General features: G+C 41.0%; 2 protein-coding genes across 3 annotated transcripts in view; one reads left to right on the top strand and one right to left on the bottom strand.

Moving 5' to 3' along the window:
* Nucleotides 1-22,292, bottom strand: part of acot18 (acyl-CoA thioesterase 18) — a 102,524-nt gene that overhangs the window by 73,576 nt on the left and 6,656 nt on the right. The window contains exons 9-11 of one of the 2 annotated variants that reach the window (XM_033614245.2): nucleotides 21,503-21,583; nucleotides 21,014-21,155; nucleotides 19,570-20,260 (exon numbers count right to left, since the gene is read on the bottom strand). In XM_033614245.2, the coding sequence (XP_033470136.2) occupies nucleotides 20,136-20,260; nucleotides 21,014-21,155; nucleotides 21,503-21,583 (348 nt within the window). In that variant the 3' untranslated portion in view covers nucleotides 19,570-20,135. Of the gene's footprint in view, nucleotides 1-19,569; nucleotides 20,261-20,846; nucleotides 21,156-21,502; nucleotides 21,584-22,292 lie in introns of those variants that run through there. The other variant, XR_013490370.1, reaches the window with a different exon arrangement.
* On the top strand, nucleotides 6,449-18,228 carry c23h12orf56 (chromosome 23 C12orf56 homolog). The gene is made up of 14 exons (XM_033614555.2): nucleotides 6,449-6,791; nucleotides 9,696-9,891; nucleotides 11,235-11,250; nucleotides 12,874-13,066; nucleotides 13,154-13,309; nucleotides 13,757-13,845; nucleotides 13,936-14,080; nucleotides 14,425-14,519; nucleotides 14,805-14,894; nucleotides 15,002-15,089; nucleotides 15,167-15,241; nucleotides 16,962-17,039; nucleotides 17,188-17,369; nucleotides 17,674-18,228. Exons 1-14 carry the CDS (start codon nucleotides 6,540-6,542, stop codon nucleotides 17,777-17,779), a joined length of 1,761 nt encoding a protein of 586 aa, XP_033470446.1. The 5' UTR covers nucleotides 6,449-6,539; the 3' UTR covers nucleotides 17,780-18,228.

Below are 22,292 nucleotides of genomic sequence, written 5' to 3'. Positions count from 1 at the left end.
ACTAAAACTCTTTGGCGTGAGTACGACACAAGACATTAGATGACATAATTTTGGGGTTTGGGAGAGACAGACCGACATTTTTTAACATTTTAACACATTTTTCGATAAAATGATTAGTCTATCAAAGAAATAATGGACAGCTTAGTTGACAATGAAAATAATCCTTAGTTGCAGCTAGGGATGGGCATCAATTTTCGATTATCGATGATTGATTGTTAAGGCTTTTGATTGATCACAAATAATTTTGATTGATAGTCGCAGTGTTTCCCCCACAATGTCTGGCATAGGTCCGGCGAGCCGCCGTGCCAACGAGAGCCCCCGCCTGGCGAGCACGGCGGCTCGATGGGCCTACGAGACCCCCGTCGGACCTATGCCAGGCAAAAAATCAGAAACAGACGGAGGCTCTCATCGTTCTCCAAAGCCTTGGCAGCTTCTCTTGAGGCCTCTGAAAACACTACGCCATTGAAAGACGGAGGTTTTGCTGAAAACTGAAGCCTGTAACTCTGGCTGGCAATGGTTGTAAACACCCAGGGGTGAACTGCCCATGCGCGCCATTCTTCCTCTTTGGCCTGGGGGGTTGAAGCTCAAAACTGGGGCAGCTGCGCTCTCTTGCGGCGACAGTCTGCGTTGCACTCTTTTGTTTTCTCTCTTTTGAAATCCTCGCTTATCAATTAATCGATAATTGATCGTTAATTTTTTTGATGATTGAATAATGAATTTTGATCGTTTGCCCAACCCTAGTTGCAGCTCTACTATGTGCTAGTTTGAACAAAATGCCACCTTGAATACATAGGCTGCTACTATCAAGCCCTGCTATTGCAATTCTGAATTTGAACACTAGATGCCACTACTTCACCTACAATAGCCATGTTTCCATCAGCCTGTTTAGACTCGCATCTAGAAGTATTGCATCGGAAAATTATGATGGAAACGCCAAAATTCGAATTAAAATCCCCTGATTCGCACACACTAAAATACGCTCATTTTAGCCGGGTTTTGGTTGATTCAAAAAAATGTTGATTCGCAAAACGGGGGATGGAAACAGTTATGTTCGAATTAAGTTTGACGTAGTGCACCTCTCTCCATGGTGATATCCACACTCTGGGTCGGGAAGGTGGTAATGCATTTACAAGCTGGTTGCCAACCGCCAGAAAACATAGAAGAAGAAGAATGCGAGACTTGTTTTGTTTCCGGTTCTGCAGAAAACTCAGGCGAGTTTGTAGTTTTCACCAAAGTTCATATATTTAATGGAAACAGACAGGATTCCTATTTCTTTTAATGCGCATTTCCCAATGATTCGAATCACTTATGGATGGAAACATAGCTAATGACTGATTACTAGTCAAGATTAAAGTGATATATTTTTGTAATATGTGGGCATACTAATATACTGTAATGTCAAAACTATTTGGTCCCACCCCCGGATACAGACAGGCCAATCATAACGTAGCATCAGGCCGGCTCAGACCAGGGTCCGACAACAACACAGCTGTGCTCCATCGTTTCAGACTTCCTTCATTTTCAGGCTGGTTTTGTGGATTTGGAGCTAAATGTTGTGCCTGGGGCACATCGTGTATTAATGATACTCGTTACCTGGAGAGGTTGGAAAAAGATATACGTTTCTTCCCTGTTCCAAAACCAAAATCAAACCCTGAAAAGTGTAGGGTTAGCTAGCTACTGAAGATATAGCCTACTGAATGTATACACATGCTGCTTTTGCTTTGTAATGATTATAACAGTGAAACAAAGACCGACCCTGCTGTACAGGAACCAGCCAAACACGGTTCATCTGCACACACTGTGATGCCACACAGTTGGTTCAATATCAGCAAAGTTTCTCTTTATATGCATTGTCTTGTGTGGCGATCAGCAGTGATGTGGTGGTTCACTTTTACACTGTGATCTGTAGCCTATAGTTGGGCTTTAGCTTCTAACTATCTTTGTCTTTTTAACCTGTTGCTGCTGCTGAGTCAGTTTGACATTCTGGATATATCCTTCAAACGCAGACTGTAGACCCCTCTGTCTGCTTCTCTCTGGAGTCACTCTTTCATTTCTCCATATATGTGCAAATAACCGCAATAATGATTCCAAGAAAACAGGGTGCAAAACTAGCCTTTTTTTCCAGCGGCCAAAAGGCTACTGAATGTTCAAATTTTCCTAGCCACTCAATAGATTACCATTGATTCTATATTTTATTAGTGGATGGTGCTAATTTTTCTACCCTGCAAGAAGGCAAGAACATGAGTTACTTTAGGTTGAATATTGGATCACTTTACACTCAAAGTGGTCCACATACAGTTTCAGAGGCAGCCTGACACCAGAGTCATGAATTTGGCAGTAGAAACATGGTCACATTTTTAGAGTTTGAACTTTAAACCTCGTCACCAGCCTTCCAAATGCCATCAAGGTCAACACCAACCATAACCAGTGTGTGTGTGTGTGTGTGTGTGTGTGTGTGTGTGTGTGTGTGTGTGTTTGTGTGTGTCTATATTCTCTCTCTCTGGTGGAAATGTGACTGTTTTGCTTCTTCTGCAGAACAAAGGCGACATTGTGACTGGTCAGCCCACGACTTTTGTTTGCAGCTGCACACAAATACACACTGGTGATGATGATGATGATGATGATGAAGGAGTACAGTGCGACCCAGCTGACCAGAACCGCAGCAGAGAGAGTAAAATATCTCTAAACACTGACAGCTTTAACTAAATAGGGTAAAAAGCATTCATGTTTTCTGTAGTTATCTTTTTTATTTCTTCCTTTAGTGCTACTTTTATGTACTTTTCCTAACACTATATTTCTCTTTGTTCTATTTTATTGCCTATTCTATTGTTTTATTCTGTAATAATTTAAAAAATATGTAATATCTGTTCATATATTTTCTGTGTGTGTACTGTGGAGTGGTTTACAACTGCATTTCATGATGTGATCCTGTGTTATATAATGACTGTAAAGCTGATTCTTGAATCTTTAAAGAAACTTTGCACGACTTTGTGAAATTTTTCATGTCAACTACAGTAAATTACGCGTGTACCAGTTAGTAACAATGTCAAGTCACTGTTTTACATGGCTTAATAGAGACAATTTCAAACACAAGTACACAAATCAGCTTCGCTATAACTCGCAGCATTCACAGACAAACACTTGTCTTTATCTGGACACATTTTACATTGTATAAATTAGCATAACAGCTAGCAAACTTTTTCCTCTACTCATATGAAGCCAGGGACAACAGAAACATTTAAGAAAGATAATTTTACAAAATTCAGCTCCATTACAGCTCACAAGGTTCACTGACAAAACAACTGTCTTATACTAAACATGTTTTCCAAACAAATACAACATGCTAACGTTATTAGCACAAGCCTATGGCATTTTACATTGTATAAATTAGCCTAGCGATGAGCAGAGATTTCCTCTGCTCATATGAAGCCAGGATAAATCACACACAAGACTTAAAATGCTATTTTTGTAGAGGCTTTATTGTCTAATGTTCACTAACTACTGTTAGGAACTCTTTCCACTGAGCAAGGCCATGTATGTTGGACTTTATTTTGTCATGCTGCTGTTTCCAATGTCCAGAAACAACCTCCATATTTACTTATTTTGTGTTTTTTCCTTTCTCTTTACATTCTTTTATTTTTCATCCTCTGATGATCGGTTTTGTCAGAATTTCACAGTTTACTCACTCTCTTTAAAAAGATATTTTAGAGGCATTTCATAACAATATTTCACACAGGATGAATTTGGAGGTTTTGATGAGGATTTTCTTTAAATATATAAATAAAAAGAGCAGCTTCATCCTACAAACCCAGATGAGTTGGAGCCCAGTTTGTGTGTCTATAGTGTCTCAGTCTTCTTACTGAGCTGGATAAAAGACTGAGTCTGTTTCTCTGTGAAACAGCACTGCCTTCATCTTCTGGATGGTGTGCGTGTGTGTGTGTGTGTGTGTGTGCGTGTGTGCGTGCTGATCTGCAAAACAACTCGTCGTTCATCTCTGCACCCACTCACAAAGCTCCCCTTCAAAGCTGCAGCCACCGCCTCTCTGTGTGTGTTAATGTGAGTGTTTATGTGAGTGTGTGTGTCAGACAGGGTCACCAAGAGGAAGACGAGGCAGAGAGGGAGGATGAAGATATCAAAACTTCAAATTGTTTCCACGTTTACATCAACTAAAAGCATCTCATCAGTGTCTCAACACAATAATGTATTTACTTTAATTACTCTGCAATAACAAACAGAAAACAGCCTGAATTATTCTGACAACACACACATACATATATGCTAACCATAAAAGTGGATTTGCTTAGTCTAATATCTATGAGGGAACCACTGAGGTTTATTAAAGTGTTCTCACATCTGAGGGTAAAGAAGTAATTTAAGTAATCAAGAAGCTACCTCCCTCTAGTGGTGACCTCCTGGAGCTGCAACAACACTGATTACACTTACCTAGTGATGGGCAGATGAAGCCTAATGAAGCTTTGGGGCTTTCTTTCTGTGTGGAGTAAAATGCAGCAAGCACGGTGACACCTGCTGGTTTGTCATACTTACAGCAGCCCTTTAAGACTGCAGCTGAAGCACTACACCTCTCTGATGTGTATGGTTGTAGTCTCATAACTGTGTAGTAGTGGAGGAAGTATCTCATTTATAAAACAATGTGTAGGATCCAAACTAAAAATGTACATATGGACAAAAGCCAAAAATGGCATGTGCAATTTCCCATCTCCAAAATGTTCGTATGCATGGGTCAAAGTTTCTCCCATCAAGTCTGTTTTTATACATCACAACTTTTACGTGTGAAGTGGTGTAAGCCTCCTTCAGGCCTTTTTTGTACATTCACAATGTTTATAGATCTTTTGACTAAGTACAGGTAGCCATACCACAGTGTAGAAATACTCTGTTACAAGTAAAAGTCAACATTGTAAGTAAAAGTACAAAAGCACAGCAGCAATGATGGTTAATTAGTTTTTATTACATTACTTGGTATCAAATACCAAGTGTTCCCATGTTTATGATTGTGTCTTTCTAGTGTACACGGACACATCTGTAAGCTATAGCAACCAGTGAGACTAACTCCAGTATATTTTAGACATAATTCATTTGAATTTGATGACTTGTAGGCCAGTCAAATAAATAAATAAATAAATAAATACAGGATCCAACATTTCCTCACTATTTTTAACTGACTGAACTTCATATTTAACTGATACTAATTGCAGTATTTTTTAAACTTTTTCCTCTGAATTTCTGTCTTTAAGTCTTGTGAAACTAATAAAACTTCACACTAACTACCAATTCAATTTATATTATTCATTAAATGTTAAGTATTAATCCAGCCAGAAGTTCTCATTCATTTGACCACTTTTAACCCAACAAAATAAGCATTAATATACTTTTACCTTTTTCCCCACCCTAATGTTATACCTCGCTCGTAGACCCCCAAATAGAAAAATAAAATAAATAAATAAAAAGAAAGAAATAAAGGATTTAATAAATCCCCACAATTTTTTTTGTCTTTAGGTGTTGTAATAAATAAATTGATAAATAAAAATAAAATAAAACTGTACATTACCTGCCAATTCAAATGATTACTGAATTGATAAATATAATCCAGACAGAAATTCTCATTCATCTGACTACTTATCACCCAACAAAATAAAGCATAAATATACTATTACCTTTTTCCCCACCCTGATTTCTATACCTCAAATGTAGACCACCAAATAAAATAAAATGAAATAAAATAAACAAGAAAAAAATAAAGGATTTAATATACCCCACCATTTTGTTTTTAAACTTTCTAATAGATAAATAAAATTTAAAAAGAAAATAAAACTGCACATTAACTATCAATTAGAAATAATTTCTATGATTTGTTGAGTATAATCCAGCCAGAAATTCTCATCTGACTACTTTTCCCCATCCCTAAATTCATACCTGGCATGTAGACCTTGAACTAAAATAAAATAAAACAAAAATAAATAAAGGATTTGATATCTCCTCATCTTTTTTTTTCTTTTTTTTCCTTACAATTCTTGTCATTTTAGATTGGCTTGGTATATAATTGGCTCAATTTAAATGTAATTTTTTTCCCTCTGAGTTTATGTTTTTAAGTCATGTAACATAATAATAATAATAATAATAATAATAATAATAATAATAATAATAATAATAATAACGTCACTTTAACTACCAATTAAAATAAAATAAGATAAATTAAGATAAAATAAAATAAAATAAAATAAAACACTTTTATATGAAGCTGTTTAAAACTCGCTGCTCTCAGCTGCCTTTAAATTATAAAATACCGTTGATCCCTTAGCCAATCAGCAGCGTCCCTCCTCACTGCGCAAACCAATCAGAGAGCCGCATGCACTGATAGCTCGAGCCAGCGGGACGGGACGGGTACACACACCTGCCCGGTACCTTTTATCCCCCTGAACTTCAAACATAACGGAGTGAAAGCGACACCGCAACACCTGCCTCGCGCCACAGCGGAGGGTAACCGTCACTAAGTTGTCACTGAGCGCTCCGCCGGTACCGTCATGGCTCGGTCCGGCTCGGGTGCCCTCCTCTGCCGCAGGGACATCAAGCTGGACTGCTTCCTGAAGCGGAACATGGAGCGGACGGTGTATGAACGGATCCGCGTCTACGAACCGTGCGTGGTGATTTCAGAGACTGTTAATAAAGTGCACATGCACGTGGTGCTGAGCGACGAGTGCGTGTACCTGACCGAGTACCCGCCGCGGACGCTCACCGAAGCCTTCAGCTTCAGGCGCGTGCGGGGCATCGAGCTGGTGAGTGTGCAGAACCCCATTCAACTTTTTAAGTTTTTAGTTACAGCTGCTCCAACACTGAGACTACACCTGAAATAAATCAATTAATCGATTTATGGGTTGATGGAGGAATATTCGGCTATAAGCCTGAGACCAAGAGTGTTTTATTTCTTTATTTATCTTGAATTAAAAATAAATAACTTGATCAATAAAATGTCCAGATCAGTGATAAATGTCCGGAAATAAAGGGGACATTTTCTAATTACTTTTTGTCCGAACATTTCCAACACAAGAACCACTTTCTTGATGTTTCCAAAGCTTTCAACCACATTTCTTGGCCTTCATCAGTTGCTCGAGTTGCTCAGTTGCCAGAGATAGAAACTGGACCCTGGTTGGCAATGTTTAGGTTTTTCTTTTTGGTCAAACTGCCATTTCCAATGTCAAAAATGTACCTCTCTGACTCATCAAATAAATCAGTGAGGTTAACTAATCGATCAGTTGATCAATCGTCAGTAACTGTTTCTTTTTGAATGAATGAATGACTTTATTTTGAGCAAAATAAAACAAACAAAACATCAAAGGACATGCTAAAAAACGAGTAGGAAGAAGTGTACACTCATATAACCCAACCCCCTTCTCATGTTCGTGTGTCATTTGAAAAGGAAATTGTCAACAACGATCCCAAACTTATTTACAACCATTAAATAAACAACAATCTAAGATAATAAATATACAAATCCCATCTCAACCATCATTTTAAATAATTTTAAAGTGCTTTATAGTTGTGCTTCCCTTTAACTCCTCATCTACCCCAGACATTTTCTACTTCCAGCCCCCAAATTTAGCAGATAGACACTTTTGGTTTGTTTTATTAGTAGTAAACTGAATATTTTTAGTTTTTTAGATGGATTTATAGAAATTTCTGAGTTTGTAAATTGGTGTTTTTCACTTTTTTCTGACTCACTAATTGAGAAAATAATCGTTACATGAATCACCGAGGAAAATAATGGTTAGCTGCAGCTCTGACTGTGATTAAAGCAAAGTACATTATCTGAAGGTCACACTTAACTACCAACCTACTGATGTTTGATCCCTGTTAACCTCCCTCAGATAAGGCTACAGGTGAGTCACTGTGATTTACAGGTTGCACCTCTCAGCTCCACTCTGCAACTATTAATATATATTTATATATATGTATACATAACAGCAGTGGTGTAGCCGAGGGGATACACAGGTATACAGGGAATATACCTACTTCCTCTGCGGTAACCAACCCACCTACCTAGTAGTACACTCACCTCATCAGCTACCACTACACCACTGCAGAATTGTAGCAAAATTGCTCTCTAAGTTTCAGTCAGCAGCCTGATGACTCAAACATAATCACATGAATCAGACAATTCAATGATCCTAAAAAGTCTGTTTGTACAATCAATAATTTTACCTGTTAAATACCTGAAGTAACAGAAAGTTTTTCTAGGTGTTGTGTCTTTAAAACACCTGTAGTCTGTCAGAATTATTTATAATAATTAATGAATTATATTAAAAAGGGATGAAGAACAAGGAATCCGTCTGTATGCACAAATAAATCCACTTCCTGTCCAATCATACATTAACTAATTAGGAAACTATCATCCTGAGACTACAGGAGCTCAAAATAGGTTCAGTCTTAATTAATTCTACATAATATGATGCTACATAACATGTTGTAATAAAGAGAAGCTGAGCGGGTGTGCAGCAGAATAAGCCTCTAATTACGCAGTTGTGTCACAGAGGTCAGAGGTCAGAGTTTTAAAGTCTTCCTCACAGGGTTAATCCTGTCTGCATTAAACTGTCAGATTATTGCCTCTGTTGGACTGTGTTGGTTAACGACTCCTCTTCAAGCACCTCTGACGTCCACTGCAAGCTTCTGTCAAACTATCAGAGTCAAAGACTGAATCTGATTTTCATCTGTAATGATTTAATTCAATTTATGAGTATTTTAGATATCTGTTAATCTGTTGAGACGGTGAGATGATGATGAAGAGGATGTCATGTGACTATGTTTAAATAAATGTAGAAATAAATGTACAAAAGAGTAAAAAGATAATTCTATGAAGAAATAAAAATATATAAATAAATAAAAGAAATACGGAAAAATATAATAAATACAATACATAACAAAGAAATGTCAAACTGAATAAATATTTAAATATATAAGAAATAAAAATACAGAAAAATATAGTATGTTCAAAAATATATATAAAGGAATAAATAAAGGAATAAAAAACAAAATGAATAAAAGGAAACAAGTAAATAAAAGAAGTAACAAAATATAAAGAAAAAATCTGAATACATTTTGTATAAATAAATAAAAGGAAATAAATAAAGAAAGAAATGTATAAAAATATATATATGAATAAATAAATGCAGAAATAAAGAAAATATAAAAAAGGAAATATCTACATGAAAAAAAGTCAAACTGACTAAATAAATATATTAATAAATAAAAGGATGTGTGCAGAAATAACAAATATCTAAAAAAAAAAGGAAACATAAACTTGAAAAACAGAAAAGAAAATGCAGAAAAATATAATTAATAAAAAATTGAAATAAATAATTGCATTATAAAATAAAAAATAAGATAAAAATAGTCAAATATGCAAAGAAATAAATAATATGTAATAATCTTTATTCATATATTGGCCTTCAGCCATTCATTTACTATTATTTTTAGTTCAAGCTGACTTATTTATTTAACTATTCATTTAAGTAATTGCTTCAGCACCTATATTTGTATATTCTGATATTATAAACCTGACTGTTCTGTGTAAGTTGATGCCAAAAAAAATCAAGTTGAGTCCAAAACCAAATGAGAAAGATGTGACCAATAAGGTGACGAGGTGCCACACATTCAGCTAAACTTCTTGAACATCTTCTCTTCAGGTCAATGACCTGCCAGATTTCCTCCAAGGGAAGGACCGGGAGCTCTGCCAGCACATTCGAATCACCTACACCACTGACAAGCCTGCAGCGAAGGGCTGGGATTGGCTGAGGAGAGACAGGAGGGCTGGACTTCCTCCTGCAGCTCCGCCCTCTCGCAGATCCAGCAACTGCCCAACAAACACACACACCTTAGAAGGTACAGAGCTGTTTTAAAATTACCAAAAGAAACTAAAATCAAATGTCACTGTCCAACAAGAAAATTAGAAATATCATGCAGTGTGTGTAGAAGTAGGACGGTGACACACTGGTGTTTCGGCTTTGCACGCCAGTACACTGAGTTTGGTAACTGGGCCAATAATGACAAGGTTGCGGCCTAGATCCTCCCACAGGCCAAAGTTTTTAAGGGCGGCAGTGGCTCAGGACGTAGAGCAGGTCAGACACTAGTCACAGAGTTGGTGCTTCAGTTTCTGCCCTCCTACCTAAGGGCATCTGTACATGTGACATTGTGTGGGAGTTTAACCACTGAAAGCAACTGATGTGTCAGTGATGTGTAAGAGATGACAGTAGTTGAAGCATCAGGTGGTACGTAAGTAGTTACAGCAGGAACTGGGTTGGGGACGTCAACTGTTAATGGTTAATGGCCAAGAATATTTTTGACCAGTTATATAGCACTGTTAGCAGTGTTAGCACAGCTGACCGCAGGGTGGCTAGCTATGCACCAACGTTAATCGCCAAAGAGTGGCCAAGGCTAAAGTTAGCTAACCAGTGGTACCTTTGGAGCCAACAGTAACTCTTCAGACATGGTACCTAGACCCTAGTGTTTCCACCACAAACAGTCCTCTTAAATGTTATCAGTCTGCACCTCGTTTATCGTCCACAGAACGAGGCTGCACGCCGACATTTTCAGATCAAAATAGAATAATTCATTTCAATTCAGCTTTATTTAAAGTGTAGAATACCATAAACATGGTCTCGAAACACTTTACAGTTCATATAAACAATAATACTTTAGAAAATTACAAATAAAAAATACAAATTACAAATAAGCACAATTATTTACAATAACAATTAAAATAAATAAAAGTATGCAAAAGTGCTATCAAGTTGTACCATATGTTAGGGTTTAGTGTTGCTGTAGCCCACAGGAACAACGCTCCGCCACGCTTTTTTTTGCTCAGAGCGAGGGTTTGGATATATGCAGATCACATAACCCGGGCCGAAATTGATACATATATTTTAAACTCTTGAAGATCGACTCATTACCAAAAGTGTATGTCATAAAAAAACTAAAGTGATGGTCAATTTAAGGTGTGTTGATGGATTCATGTCATCAACTCATGCATCGGCCCAGTGAATCCTTTAATTTTATAATTACAGTAACAGAAACTGACCTCTCTACACTGTGGGTGTTTGATTTTAATGGAAATCTGTAACAAACAGCAGCAGTGAAGCTCATGTGTTATTTATCTCTTGGTTTAATTCCACTGATACCTTTAAGTGTAACTTTAATCCTCCTGTGTCTTTTATTTCCCTTCACAGGATATCCTGCACACAGGTGAGCATTACACACACACACACACACACACTCTGGTGGGTCATGTGATATCCATGCACTGAAGCTTAGCCTGGCTGTGGTTGCTCTTACTTTTTAACAGTCTGAGTCCCAAACACTGACGTCCTGCAGGATTTAGAGGTGGTTTCATAAGAAGCATAATTCTTGCTTAAATCTGACAACTGAAAACTCACCAGTCCTGTGTGTCCAGCATTTAATGCATAAAGTCTGTCTGGGAGTCAGGGAGACAGACAAACTTCTCCATCTGTAAAACCTTTACAACTGTTTCTGTGTGCAGGACTACAAGAGAGAGGGATGGTTAAACTTTAGGAGCTTATATAACCTGCATTATATCTGTGTAAAGTGAAGCTCAGCAGGAAGGGTCCTCACTGAGGTGCAAAAACATTTCACAAACAGTTAAATCCGATCCTCCTATTGGGAAACAGCTAAATAATGTGTGAAGTGAAAGCTGCCTCGGTCCTTCTGGCTCAGTAATGAGCCTCTTCAGTGTCTCAGGTAGCTCATGACTTATTTAATAAAGAGACGTGTTTCACCTCAGTTCACTTGCTGCTCATTGTCAGCACTACCTGAGGAGTTTCTGCTTTTGACTGAGATCCAAATGGATTTATATGTTCCAGAAACTTAAGAGTGTATGAACAGGGCGGAAGTCCCATGTACAAAGGCAGTGTCCTTGCCACAGCAGCCGTCCTGTCAGATAAAGGCAAAAGCCCCAAACATACATTATTAATTTATACATTAATTTGCAGTTTACTAAATTTTGATATTAGAAAACGTGTTCCCAGAGCCCTAGTCTTCAAATAGAGTGTTTTATTCAACCAAAGATATTAAATTCACTGTCGTATGTGACAAAGAAAACTGGAAATCTTCACATTTATGATGTGAAACTTTAGGAATTTCTATAATCTGACTTTTTACCTGAGTATACACGATTCTCTTATCGCTTGCTCTGGGTTTTTTGGGTCAATTTTTGCATTTGGTCATGTCTTTAATTCCTCTGTGTTGTGTGTTTGTGCGTCAGTCAGGAAAAAGTTTGTGGACTGTGAAGAGACGATAGGAAGTGCGATTAGATTTACTGTCACTGAACGCGGACTTGTTGCCTGGTTGCAGCATATGCCACACAGCTTTAAGGCCGCTGTGTGTGATAGTGTTAACGCTGTCTCATGCTTATCTGTCTCCCTGCTGGAGTGTAGTTCACCCCTGGGAGGTCATTAAACATACATGCACACATTCAAACAAGAGGTGGTTGATCTTTGGGGACGTGAAAGCAGCCTGTTGCTTCACTGTCAGCGACACTGGAAGTCTCTGTACTGACAGTGATGAAGCGTTCACGGCCTCTGACATAAAATGGGAAATAATCCTGTAATTACGATCTGACATCAGATAACTTATGATGGTTGTATGTTCGCAGAGTTGGTTGTGTGAGGGTTAAAAAGTTCACGGTCTCTTTAGGTCTGTAGAAGCAGCGCAAGCTGTCTGGTGAATGTGCGCCCAAATCTGCTCAGTACGGGTGTAACGATCGATCAGCAGGCTGAGCTTTTTCAGTCCAAAAAGGTCTGTTAATTAATCTCATCGATCTCTGTCCTTTTATTCCTCCCTGTTCCTCAGGAGCCCCAGTGAGAGGGCGACAGAGGAAGTTCACACGTTACCTCCCACACGTTCTGCCTCCTGTCCAAACCCGGAGACTCTGGGCCTCCCAAGGCTCCCACACCCTCCCACCCAGTCTCCCTCTGCAGCATCCTCCCCCACCTCGCCTCTGTCACCCTCCAGTGACAGACTGAGCGTCCCTGACGCTCGCCCGGTACATACACCTCCTGGAAGTCTCATTTTTAAAAATCATTTAGGGATGCAAAATGGCACAGAAGATGACAACCATTGTGTGTTCCAGATACCGAGGAGGATCGGTTCATTTCTATCCCGCCTGTTGCGAAGAGACTGCGCGGACAGCGGAGAGGAGAGGGAGGTGGAGCTGCATCTGTACGCTGTATCACACACGTCCAGACTTTACCACCATCTACAGAGCTCATGGAGCAGCTTCATTATTGTGAGTGATGATGATGATGGAGGCACACATGAAGAAGAAGTTTTATGTTTTTCCGTCTCTCTGTACTGTCCCATTTCCTGACCTTTGTCTCAGCTCCCAGTCTGTCGGCGTCTACTGAAGACTTAAAGCTTTAAAAACAGCTCACAAATATATAGGTTCATTATTTAAAAGGCTCAGTAATTTCCTTAAATAGTAGGTCATTGTAATTTATAGCAAACGTTGCTAAAAGAGGAGGAAGTAGTGCATGTGTGGGGCACTATTTCCAGCGATGGATTAATCCACATTTGGTGCTGCAGTGAGTATTTGTGGCAGCAGGACGGTGTAAAAGAGACTTCAGTGTGTGTGTTCATGGTGACGAGGGGACATGCACTGATCTGCTCGGGACAGTATGCATGTATCGTAGTGTATGGATAGACGCTCATTAAGATTGTGTGTGTGTGTGTTCAGAGGTCCACTCTGCTGTTAGACCCGCTCTACAGACGTAGGTGCAGCATCTCATCCGTCTCCTCTCCTGGGAGGCGACTTCCCACCATCAGGTAAGAAAACTCTTGTATCACAGCAAAGGGCTGTAACAGAGGCAGAATTGTTATTAATCACCTGCTACGTGTGTGTGTGTGTGTGTGCAGCTGGGAGCGGACAGCTCACCTGTTTGGTCAGCTGACCTCTGAGCTCCTGCAGGAGGGCATCAGTTTGGAGAGTCTCTACCTGCTGCTGCAGGAGCTGAGGACTGCCGCTCACCGCAACATCGCCCTGCGCCGACTCTTCTGGAGGGTGAGAGGCTCAAACACACGATGTGCTTCTGTACTTGTGACGACGCTTCGTGACATTATTCATTCCCGAAGCATGACTGCATGCGTGACCCTGATTCAGTGAACACTTATCAAACCAAAAATAATTCCTACACACATACGCTGATTTCATTTTGATCTATTTATCTGTCATGTAAATGTAGTAGAGTAAAAATACATTAACTGCCTCTGAGATGTAAATGTACTTTATGGAAAAGGGATCTAATTCAAGTCGTAACTCTCAGTCAGCCTTGTTGTCCTCACTGGGGTGACACTATTTTTAGTTTCATGTGTCTGTGAGGACCTTCTCTCTCTCTTGTGTCTCAGTCCAGTGAGGTTTGCGTCTTCCTGGTTCAGACTCTGGAGGAATCTCTGCACGGCTGTCAGAGCCTCAGCGGAGTCTACACTGCAGATCAGCTACTGTAAGCTTCTGTGTGTGTGTCTGTTTGTGTCACAGAGAGGATGAGAGTGTATTAATACAATCGGGGGAATCGCCCTTTGAGGCTGTAAGCTGCTTTGTTTTTACACAACGCACTTATGGCTGCTTAAGAAGGAAAAAGGCTTTGGAAATGTTTGAGTGAATGTGTTTGTGTTGATAATGTTTAATCTGTTGCTCTAACTTCCTGTTTGTCAACTAAAGACAAACTAAATGTGTGTTATGTGGATAGAGGCTCTGATTGTAACACCAGCTCTGTGTTTCTGTTCAGACTGAGCACTCAGGTCGTGCAGACGCTCGCCATCATGTTCAGAGAGATGGAAGTGGAACCAGCCAGACTCAGCCTGCTCTCTGCCAAAAAGTAATCATCCCACCTGTCCTCTGATTGTTTGAATGCTTTCTCCTTTCAAACTTTAATGGTTAAATCTGGTTTCTGCTTTTAGTGTTTTTTTGTTTCTCTCCCTGCAGAGGTGCTCTGGCCTCCAGAATGCTGCTTGCCTTCATATGTGATCCAGAGCTACAAACACAGAACCAAAGATCTCTGGGTGACTGTGAGGTGAGCTGCTCTCCACTCACATTAATATGATTATTTATTATTTATTTCATCTGCTTTAAGCCGTCTGTCTCTGTCAGCTTCAGGCCTTACTAGCTGAGTATCTGGACGCCGCCTGCTCTCTGCTCTTTGAGCTGCTGCTTTTAGGCCACGAGGTGAGTTGTGAGAAAGAATAGTATCAGTAACAATGTTAACACTGTGCTACATTACAGAGAAATACAAAACCGTACTAATGAACCTTCATTAATATAGGCCTATATTTTATCTCCAAGTGCACGTCACACACTGAGCGAGCCGCCTGTTAATGACGCTGTGGGCTAATGGGCATGTAGCTACTTCCATGTTTCAGATGATACGTCATGTTTGTAGTCGACCAATGAAGATGAGTTTACATATCACCTTGGGTTCGTCCTTCACCTTCTCAAAATGATCCCACACTTTGGATTTCCTGCCCGACATGTTATTAACTAGCCTGTGGAATAACCGCAGGTACCAGCCCTGGAAATTAACCTGACTCCTGTCTGACTGCTGAGCGTGGACACTTCCTGTATCTGTCCTTTCAAATTAAATTTACACATGGTTTTTCAAATTACAAAAATATTCTTATCTTGTTGCCAATCTTTGGTCTGACCTGGGCTTAATCATCTGAGTGAAGCTTAAAGGGATAGTGCACCCAAAAATGACAATTCAGCCATTATCTACTCACCCATATGCCGATGGAGGCCCTGGTGAAGTTTTAGAGTCCTCACATCCCTTGCGGAGATCGGCAGGGGGAGCAGCTAGCACACCTAATGGTAGACGGCGCCCCAGACTAACATCCATGAACACAAAATTGAATCCACAAAATATCTCCAACATGCTCATCCGTAGTGATCTAAGTGTCCTGAAGCCCCAAAATAAAAAGTTGTTTGGATAAACATCATATGAACTCTGTTTTTAGCCTCACTGTAGCCTGTAGCTCTGACTGCTTCTCTGTGCTCTGCGTTCACGTGTGCGCGCCTGCGCGAGACCAGCGAAAGCATGAGCTTTGTTCACCCATGTTTACATCACGTGACATGTGCACCGCAGGGGGAGACAACAGTAACCACAGAGCTAAAAGATAATTTGCACTACGGTCTTTTAGCAAAGGACAGCCCAACATGTCTGAAGACTTTGAAATTGAGGAGGAACAGCATTTCTTTGTTGAGCCGTATTTGTTTGAGCCCGAGTATACGGACGCGGAACTCAGGCTACTGGACGAAGCAGCCGCCGCAGCTCATGAGCCTAACCCTCAGCCAGCCGCAGAATACCGGAGTCGAGCACTGGAAACCTGGTGGTGTAGTTGTTTCAAATGCAAAGCAATGCCAACGGATGAGGAAAGTCTTTGCTGCTCAGACTGGGAATTGGCGATGCCTGCACTTGAGAATCTGGACATCAGTACTGACGAGACTGCTGCTCTTCAGAGACCGTGCATCACCAATCACCCTGAGCGCGCACACGTGAACGCGGAGCACAGAGAAGCAGTCAGAGCTACAGGCTACAGTGAGGCTAAAAACAGAGTTCATATGACGTTTTTCGAAACGTTTTTTTATGTCGGGGCTTCAGCACACTTGGATCACTACAGACGAGCAGTATGGAGATATTTTGTGGATTCAATTTTGTGTTCTTGGACGTTAGTCTGGGGCGCCGTCAGCCATTAGGTGTGCTAGCCGCTCCCCCCGCCGATCTCCGCAAGGGATGTGAGGACTCTAAAACTTCACCAGGGCCTCCGTCGGCATATGGGTGAGTAGATAATGGCTGAATTTTCATTTTTGGGTGCACTATCCCTTTAAGTTTGCAGGTGCAGGGAAGTCGGCCTGTACTGTCACACGTTAATGCAGATTTCCTGTCTTTCAGGCCTCCAGATGTTCCTCCGCTGAGAGCTTCTTGACCGTTGGCTGGATCCTCGGAGTCCTGCAGCCTCATCCTGACCTGGTACACTTCCCTTCAGTGACAGACCTTTCTGTTAAAGAGGAACATACTGTCCAACTTGGAGTGTCAGCTGCGTTTTGGGTATTTCAAACTGTTTATAACAGACGCCATGTGCTGTAAAGTTAGAGCTGGTCTCCTCGTCTCTCTGCAGCTCCCCTTCCTCAGCTACCAGGCCCAGCAGGTGGTGCTGGTCTTGTCAGACCTGCAGGAGTCCTCTCTGACTCCAGTTCAGTCTGTGCTGCTGTACCAGCGCTGTCACCTCCTGCTGGCCTGCCTGCGGCACAACAACCAGCTGGCACAGCACCTGCGGTCCCACTTCAGAGAGGAGTTCAGGTCTGTGCTGCTGCTCTTCTCTGCTCAGGGTTCAGGAGGGTGATGAATGAGGGCTGAGCTAGGAATAAAAAGTAAAGTTTGCCAGTGATGAAATCCATATCAGCTCAGCGTTAACATCAGCATTTTATCTACTGTCACAAAAATAGGTTGAGGTGTTGTGGAAAGCAGTTCTCAAATCCTTTTAAAATATGAAAAGCAAAGTACAAGTTCCTTAAAATTGTAATTTAGCTCAGTACTTGAGTAAATGTACTTAGTTATGGTTAAGACGAGACCATCACAAAGGGTCTTTGTGTCCTCCCTGCAGGTACTTTGTGAAGCTGTCACGTGCCGAGGAGAAGCTGCTGCCTCACTATCCAATCAGCCAACCAACTCTTCGGCTGGTCGAGCAGATCCTGAACCTGCACAGATGATGACACACAAACCAGGTGCTTGTACACCTGGAGACAGGACTGTGACAATGTGTGTGCCTTTACCAAAGTCTGAGTGAGTTTATGTTTGGAGCTGTTTGACCACCGCCATGAACCAAGCTCTAAATCTGCTGACGATTCCAGCAGACTAAATAAAACTACAATGTGTGTACAACGTGTGAACTGTAATGCTGTACAGAGTAGAACTCTTCTTCAGGTTTCATGAGCTAAATGCTAACACCACTATGCTAATGTTTAGCAGGTATAGTCCTTACGATGTTTAGCATATTAGCACTAAAACAAACATTCCTATTGTATGAACGTTTGTCCCTGTATGCTCAGATTCTATCTTTGTGTGCATTTGAAATGTAGATGTGTGTGTGTGATGTTTAACATGTTATGTGCCAAGAGTCCTCAGGTGATGTGCACTTTAAATTAAATTTATTTGGACACAGTCATTCAGCACTGAAGGTTGAACCTAGCTCATCTTTTGCCACAACACACTGTGATGCTGACATCCTCCAAAGTGGCCGATCATACTCATGCAAGCGTACATTTATGGTGCAGTGACCACGAGATTGTCACAACCATAGATGAATCTATCCGTCCATCATTGTTCACTTAGCCAGGGTGAGGTCACAGGAGCAACAGGGTAAAAGCCCCTTTACCACTTGACAAAAAACTCCACTAACATGTGGCTTTTGTCTTTAATGGGAAAGGTAAGGCACAGTAGTCACAGGTGTTCATTAAAAATATGACACCTGGGTGGCCTTGCAGACTTTCGTCCCTCTTCTGAAGCAAAGCAACGACAAGCTGCAACAAATTTCGTCTCCGTCCAAGCAGCACCTGACCAACGTTCCAAATTAGTTGCCAACTAAGTTACAGAGTTTAAGCAACTGAATAAATAAGATATAAAAAACAATCAACAGTAACATTTCCACTGCCCTTCATACCACTTTCTACTCTTTACTAACCTGTGCATTTGTGAAGTCAACCCTGTCACTCCCAGCGTTTCCCACACATTCATTTACTCTTGGCGCATCATCACAGTATCAGCATTTGCAGCCACGCAGATTGTTTTTGGAGCTGCGATTCTGTTTCTCATGGTAGAGCGTACGGACAAAGCAGCAAAGGCACCAAGCTCAGTGAAAGTGAAACTTAACGGTTTGTTAATTTATGTAGTTTTGGTGTTTAGTGTCCATTGTTTTTCCAAACTACTTAAGATGAAACCAGCTGCGTTGCCACGGAAATAGCGCAACCCACAGTCCAGGGCTTGGTCTAACCAGCAAAATGAAGTTTATCTTCACACGCCTCTGCAGCTGCTCCTCTAATCAACTGATCTGATCTGTCAGACTAGACTGGTGGGACGTGCCCAGAAACACCTCTAACAGGAGGCGCCCAGATAATCTCATACAGAGGTCTACCTTCTGAATCATCCCTTATGACCCACTCTCAGTGTGTGGCGGCACACACCTCTGCCTGTATGTTATTATTACCTTCTGTGTTTAGGGTGTTTATAGGCGTGTAGCCCCACAGTACTCAGATGAGGTTGTGTTATCAAAAAAATTGTAGACCTGGTGCCAACTGTACGTATCAAAGAGACAAAGCGCCAAAAAAAAAGCAAATGTAGAGAGGCGAAACGCCAAACCAGAGATAATCATGTGTTGGATTTTAGTTTTTCTGTCACTGGCGAGGCTGTGTACAAACCGTAACTGACAATCCTACATACAGTAGTACACTTTAAAATCATAAACCAAAAATAATCTTATAAGAAATAAAAGCAGGCTGAAGCATTTCGAAAGTTGATTCATTTAATTAGTGTACAAAATCTTGATTTATGAAAAAAGGCCATTTAACATTAAATATACTAAAATATTTCTATAATAATATATATGTACAGTATAATTTATGATGAAATTATTTTTCTTCCATCCATCCATCCATCCATCTTCATCTGCTTATCCAGGGTTAGATTGTGGGGGCACCCCAGACGTCCCTCTCCCCAGCAACACTTTCCAGCTCCTCCTGGGGGACCCCAAGGTGTTCCCAGGCCAGATGAGATACTGTATGTAATCTGGGTCTGCCCTGGGGCCTCCTACCAGTTGGACGTGCCCAGACATTACACAAGTTAATATTACTGTCACATGTAGCCATATCTCAAAGGTTGATGTGGCTTTGTGGACACAAATTAGTAAAATCACAGATAGAATTTGACCAAAACAATCAACCTAGTGTGATCATATATTCTGTGCACTTCAGTTCATCAGAAGAAAGGCACATGGTCCACTTAGTGACGAACCAATAAACATGTCGTCATGTTCAGGTTGTTAACATGACCTGTTTTTGTTTCTGGAAGTGTTCACATCTTGGCATGGAGGGTTGGTCTGGCGTAGAGATGCTGCTCCAGAAAACCTAAGATCTTCTTCCAGGAGTCTTCCTGAGCGTCTGAGTGGGGCTTGGTTTGTCCTCCCCACACCATTACAACTGAAACATACAGGGTTAGATTTGAGAGACGATTCTGTGACACAGTGAGTAGCAGACAAGTGAGTCTGTAAAAACTCACCAGACACTTTATTAGGTACACCTGCTCAACTGCTCGTTAACACAAATAGCTAATCAGCCAATCACATGGCAGCAATTCAATGCATTTAGGCATGTAGACATGGTGATGACGACCTGCTGAAGTTCAAACTGAGCATCAGAATGGGGAAGGAAGGTGATTTCAGTGACTTTGAATGTGGCATGTTGTTGGTGGCTACAGCAGCAGAAGACCACACCAGGTGCCACTCCTGTCAGCTAACAACAGGAAACTGAGGCTACAATTCACACAGGCTCACCAAAACTGGACAATAGAAGATTGGAAAAATGTTGCCTGGTCTGATGAGTCTGGCACAGACTCTTTCTGCTGCCACATTCAGATGGTAGGGTCAGAATTTGGCGTCATGGATCCATCCTGCCTTATATCAAAGGTTCAAGTTGGTGGTGGTGGTGTAATGGTGTGGGGGAGATTTTCTTGGCACACTTTGGCCCCTTAGTACCAACTGAACATGGTTTAAACACCACAGTCTACCTGAGTATTGTTGCTGACCGTGTCCATTTCACACTTTAAGCCCTAGGCGCCTTGGGCCCCGAATGGTCAGCTTATGATTTGACCACCAAGGGGCGTTTAAAGCGCTAAGGGGTGCTGGCATTCAACTCCCTTCTTTGTGTGACACTGTGTGTATGAGCACAACTCACTTATCTCATTTGTGTCCATTTTTCTAAAATTAGTAACTCTGAAGTGAGGCGTATAGGGCGGCTCAATCAGGTGTCCGGCACCGGGATATTCAAGTCTGGTCAGCAGGTGTTCGTTCCCTGCAGCACGCATCAACTGGGCCATCTGAGGGTCAAAGGTCAAATCAAAACAGCACAAAATGAATTCACATCAGTGGGGCTCAGGTGACCAGGGAAAGGTCACCTTTATTCAGTTAAGATGGCAGCTACTGAATATACGATGCTATGCCAGCTACTAAGAACTACTGTTTTATCATGTCAGCTCAGCGTAGTGTGAGAAGTAAATCTCTGCCAAAATTACAATACTGCTAAACTGCATTAAAGGCATGTGTAACACAGCTTTAACAATTAGGCAAATTATCGATTAGTTCATTAACAGAAAATCAATCTGCATCTATTCATAAATCTACAGTGTCTTATAGTGTTAATTTATTGTCAGCTGTGTGTACTCACATCCTCAGCACACTCCGCCACTGGCACGTTCAGATCATCAAGGCTGTTAACCATCAACACTGGACACTTTATTTTCCCCACCTGGAAGAGAATTTATTAGTCACCAGTCACATTACTGGTTTCATGACTCTGACACAGCTGAGCCAATCACATTGGTGTTAGAAAAAGACAAATAACCACAAAAGTAGGGCCCCAAGTCAGATATTTACGTCCAAAAGTTGGTTGTTAAACAGGCCTCAAAATACTTATTAGTATGTCATTCCTAAAATGTTGAGGCAGAGGGTACTGTCTATAGCTCTGGTTGAGGGCGAGAGGCTGTCAGCAGATAAACTGAGATCTGTGTGGGTACATGAGATGCTAAAAAAGAGGGTTGAACACAAGGAGTACCACCAGTTGGTCCAGGAGTTTCTCCTCCATGATGGCCACTTCCAGACATATGTTAAGATGACTCAGGGGCAGTTTGACAACCTGCTGTCTATCATCGGGCCATATAGCTCTGGGTATCCAGCAGCCTCTACCACCAGTTTCTCCTCCATTGTTTACCAACTGTAAACTTGTTGTCGTGACCACCACAGAGGGCCCGTCTCTTAAATCATCTGATTGGACAACAATCGGATCAGTGCAGAAACGTGAGGCGCGTTGCAACACAAAAACAGCGAGCAAAAAGTTTCATTCTCATTAAAAACAATTACAAAAAGCCGCCTCCAGCTGCTGAAACGCTTTCTGTGTGATCAGGGCCTTAGCTTCTTCATTACTCCTATATCAAATGTTCAAACTGCTGGAGATAATG

Source organism: Epinephelus lanceolatus, chromosome 23, assembly GCF_041903045.1.
Source record: "Epinephelus lanceolatus isolate andai-2023 chromosome 23, ASM4190304v1, whole genome shotgun sequence".
Classification (NCBI taxonomy): domain Eukaryota; kingdom Metazoa; phylum Chordata; class Actinopteri; order Perciformes; family Serranidae; genus Epinephelus; species Epinephelus lanceolatus.
Note: the sequence above shows the minus strand (reverse complement) of the source record. Positions and strands in the feature narration are given on the sequence as shown.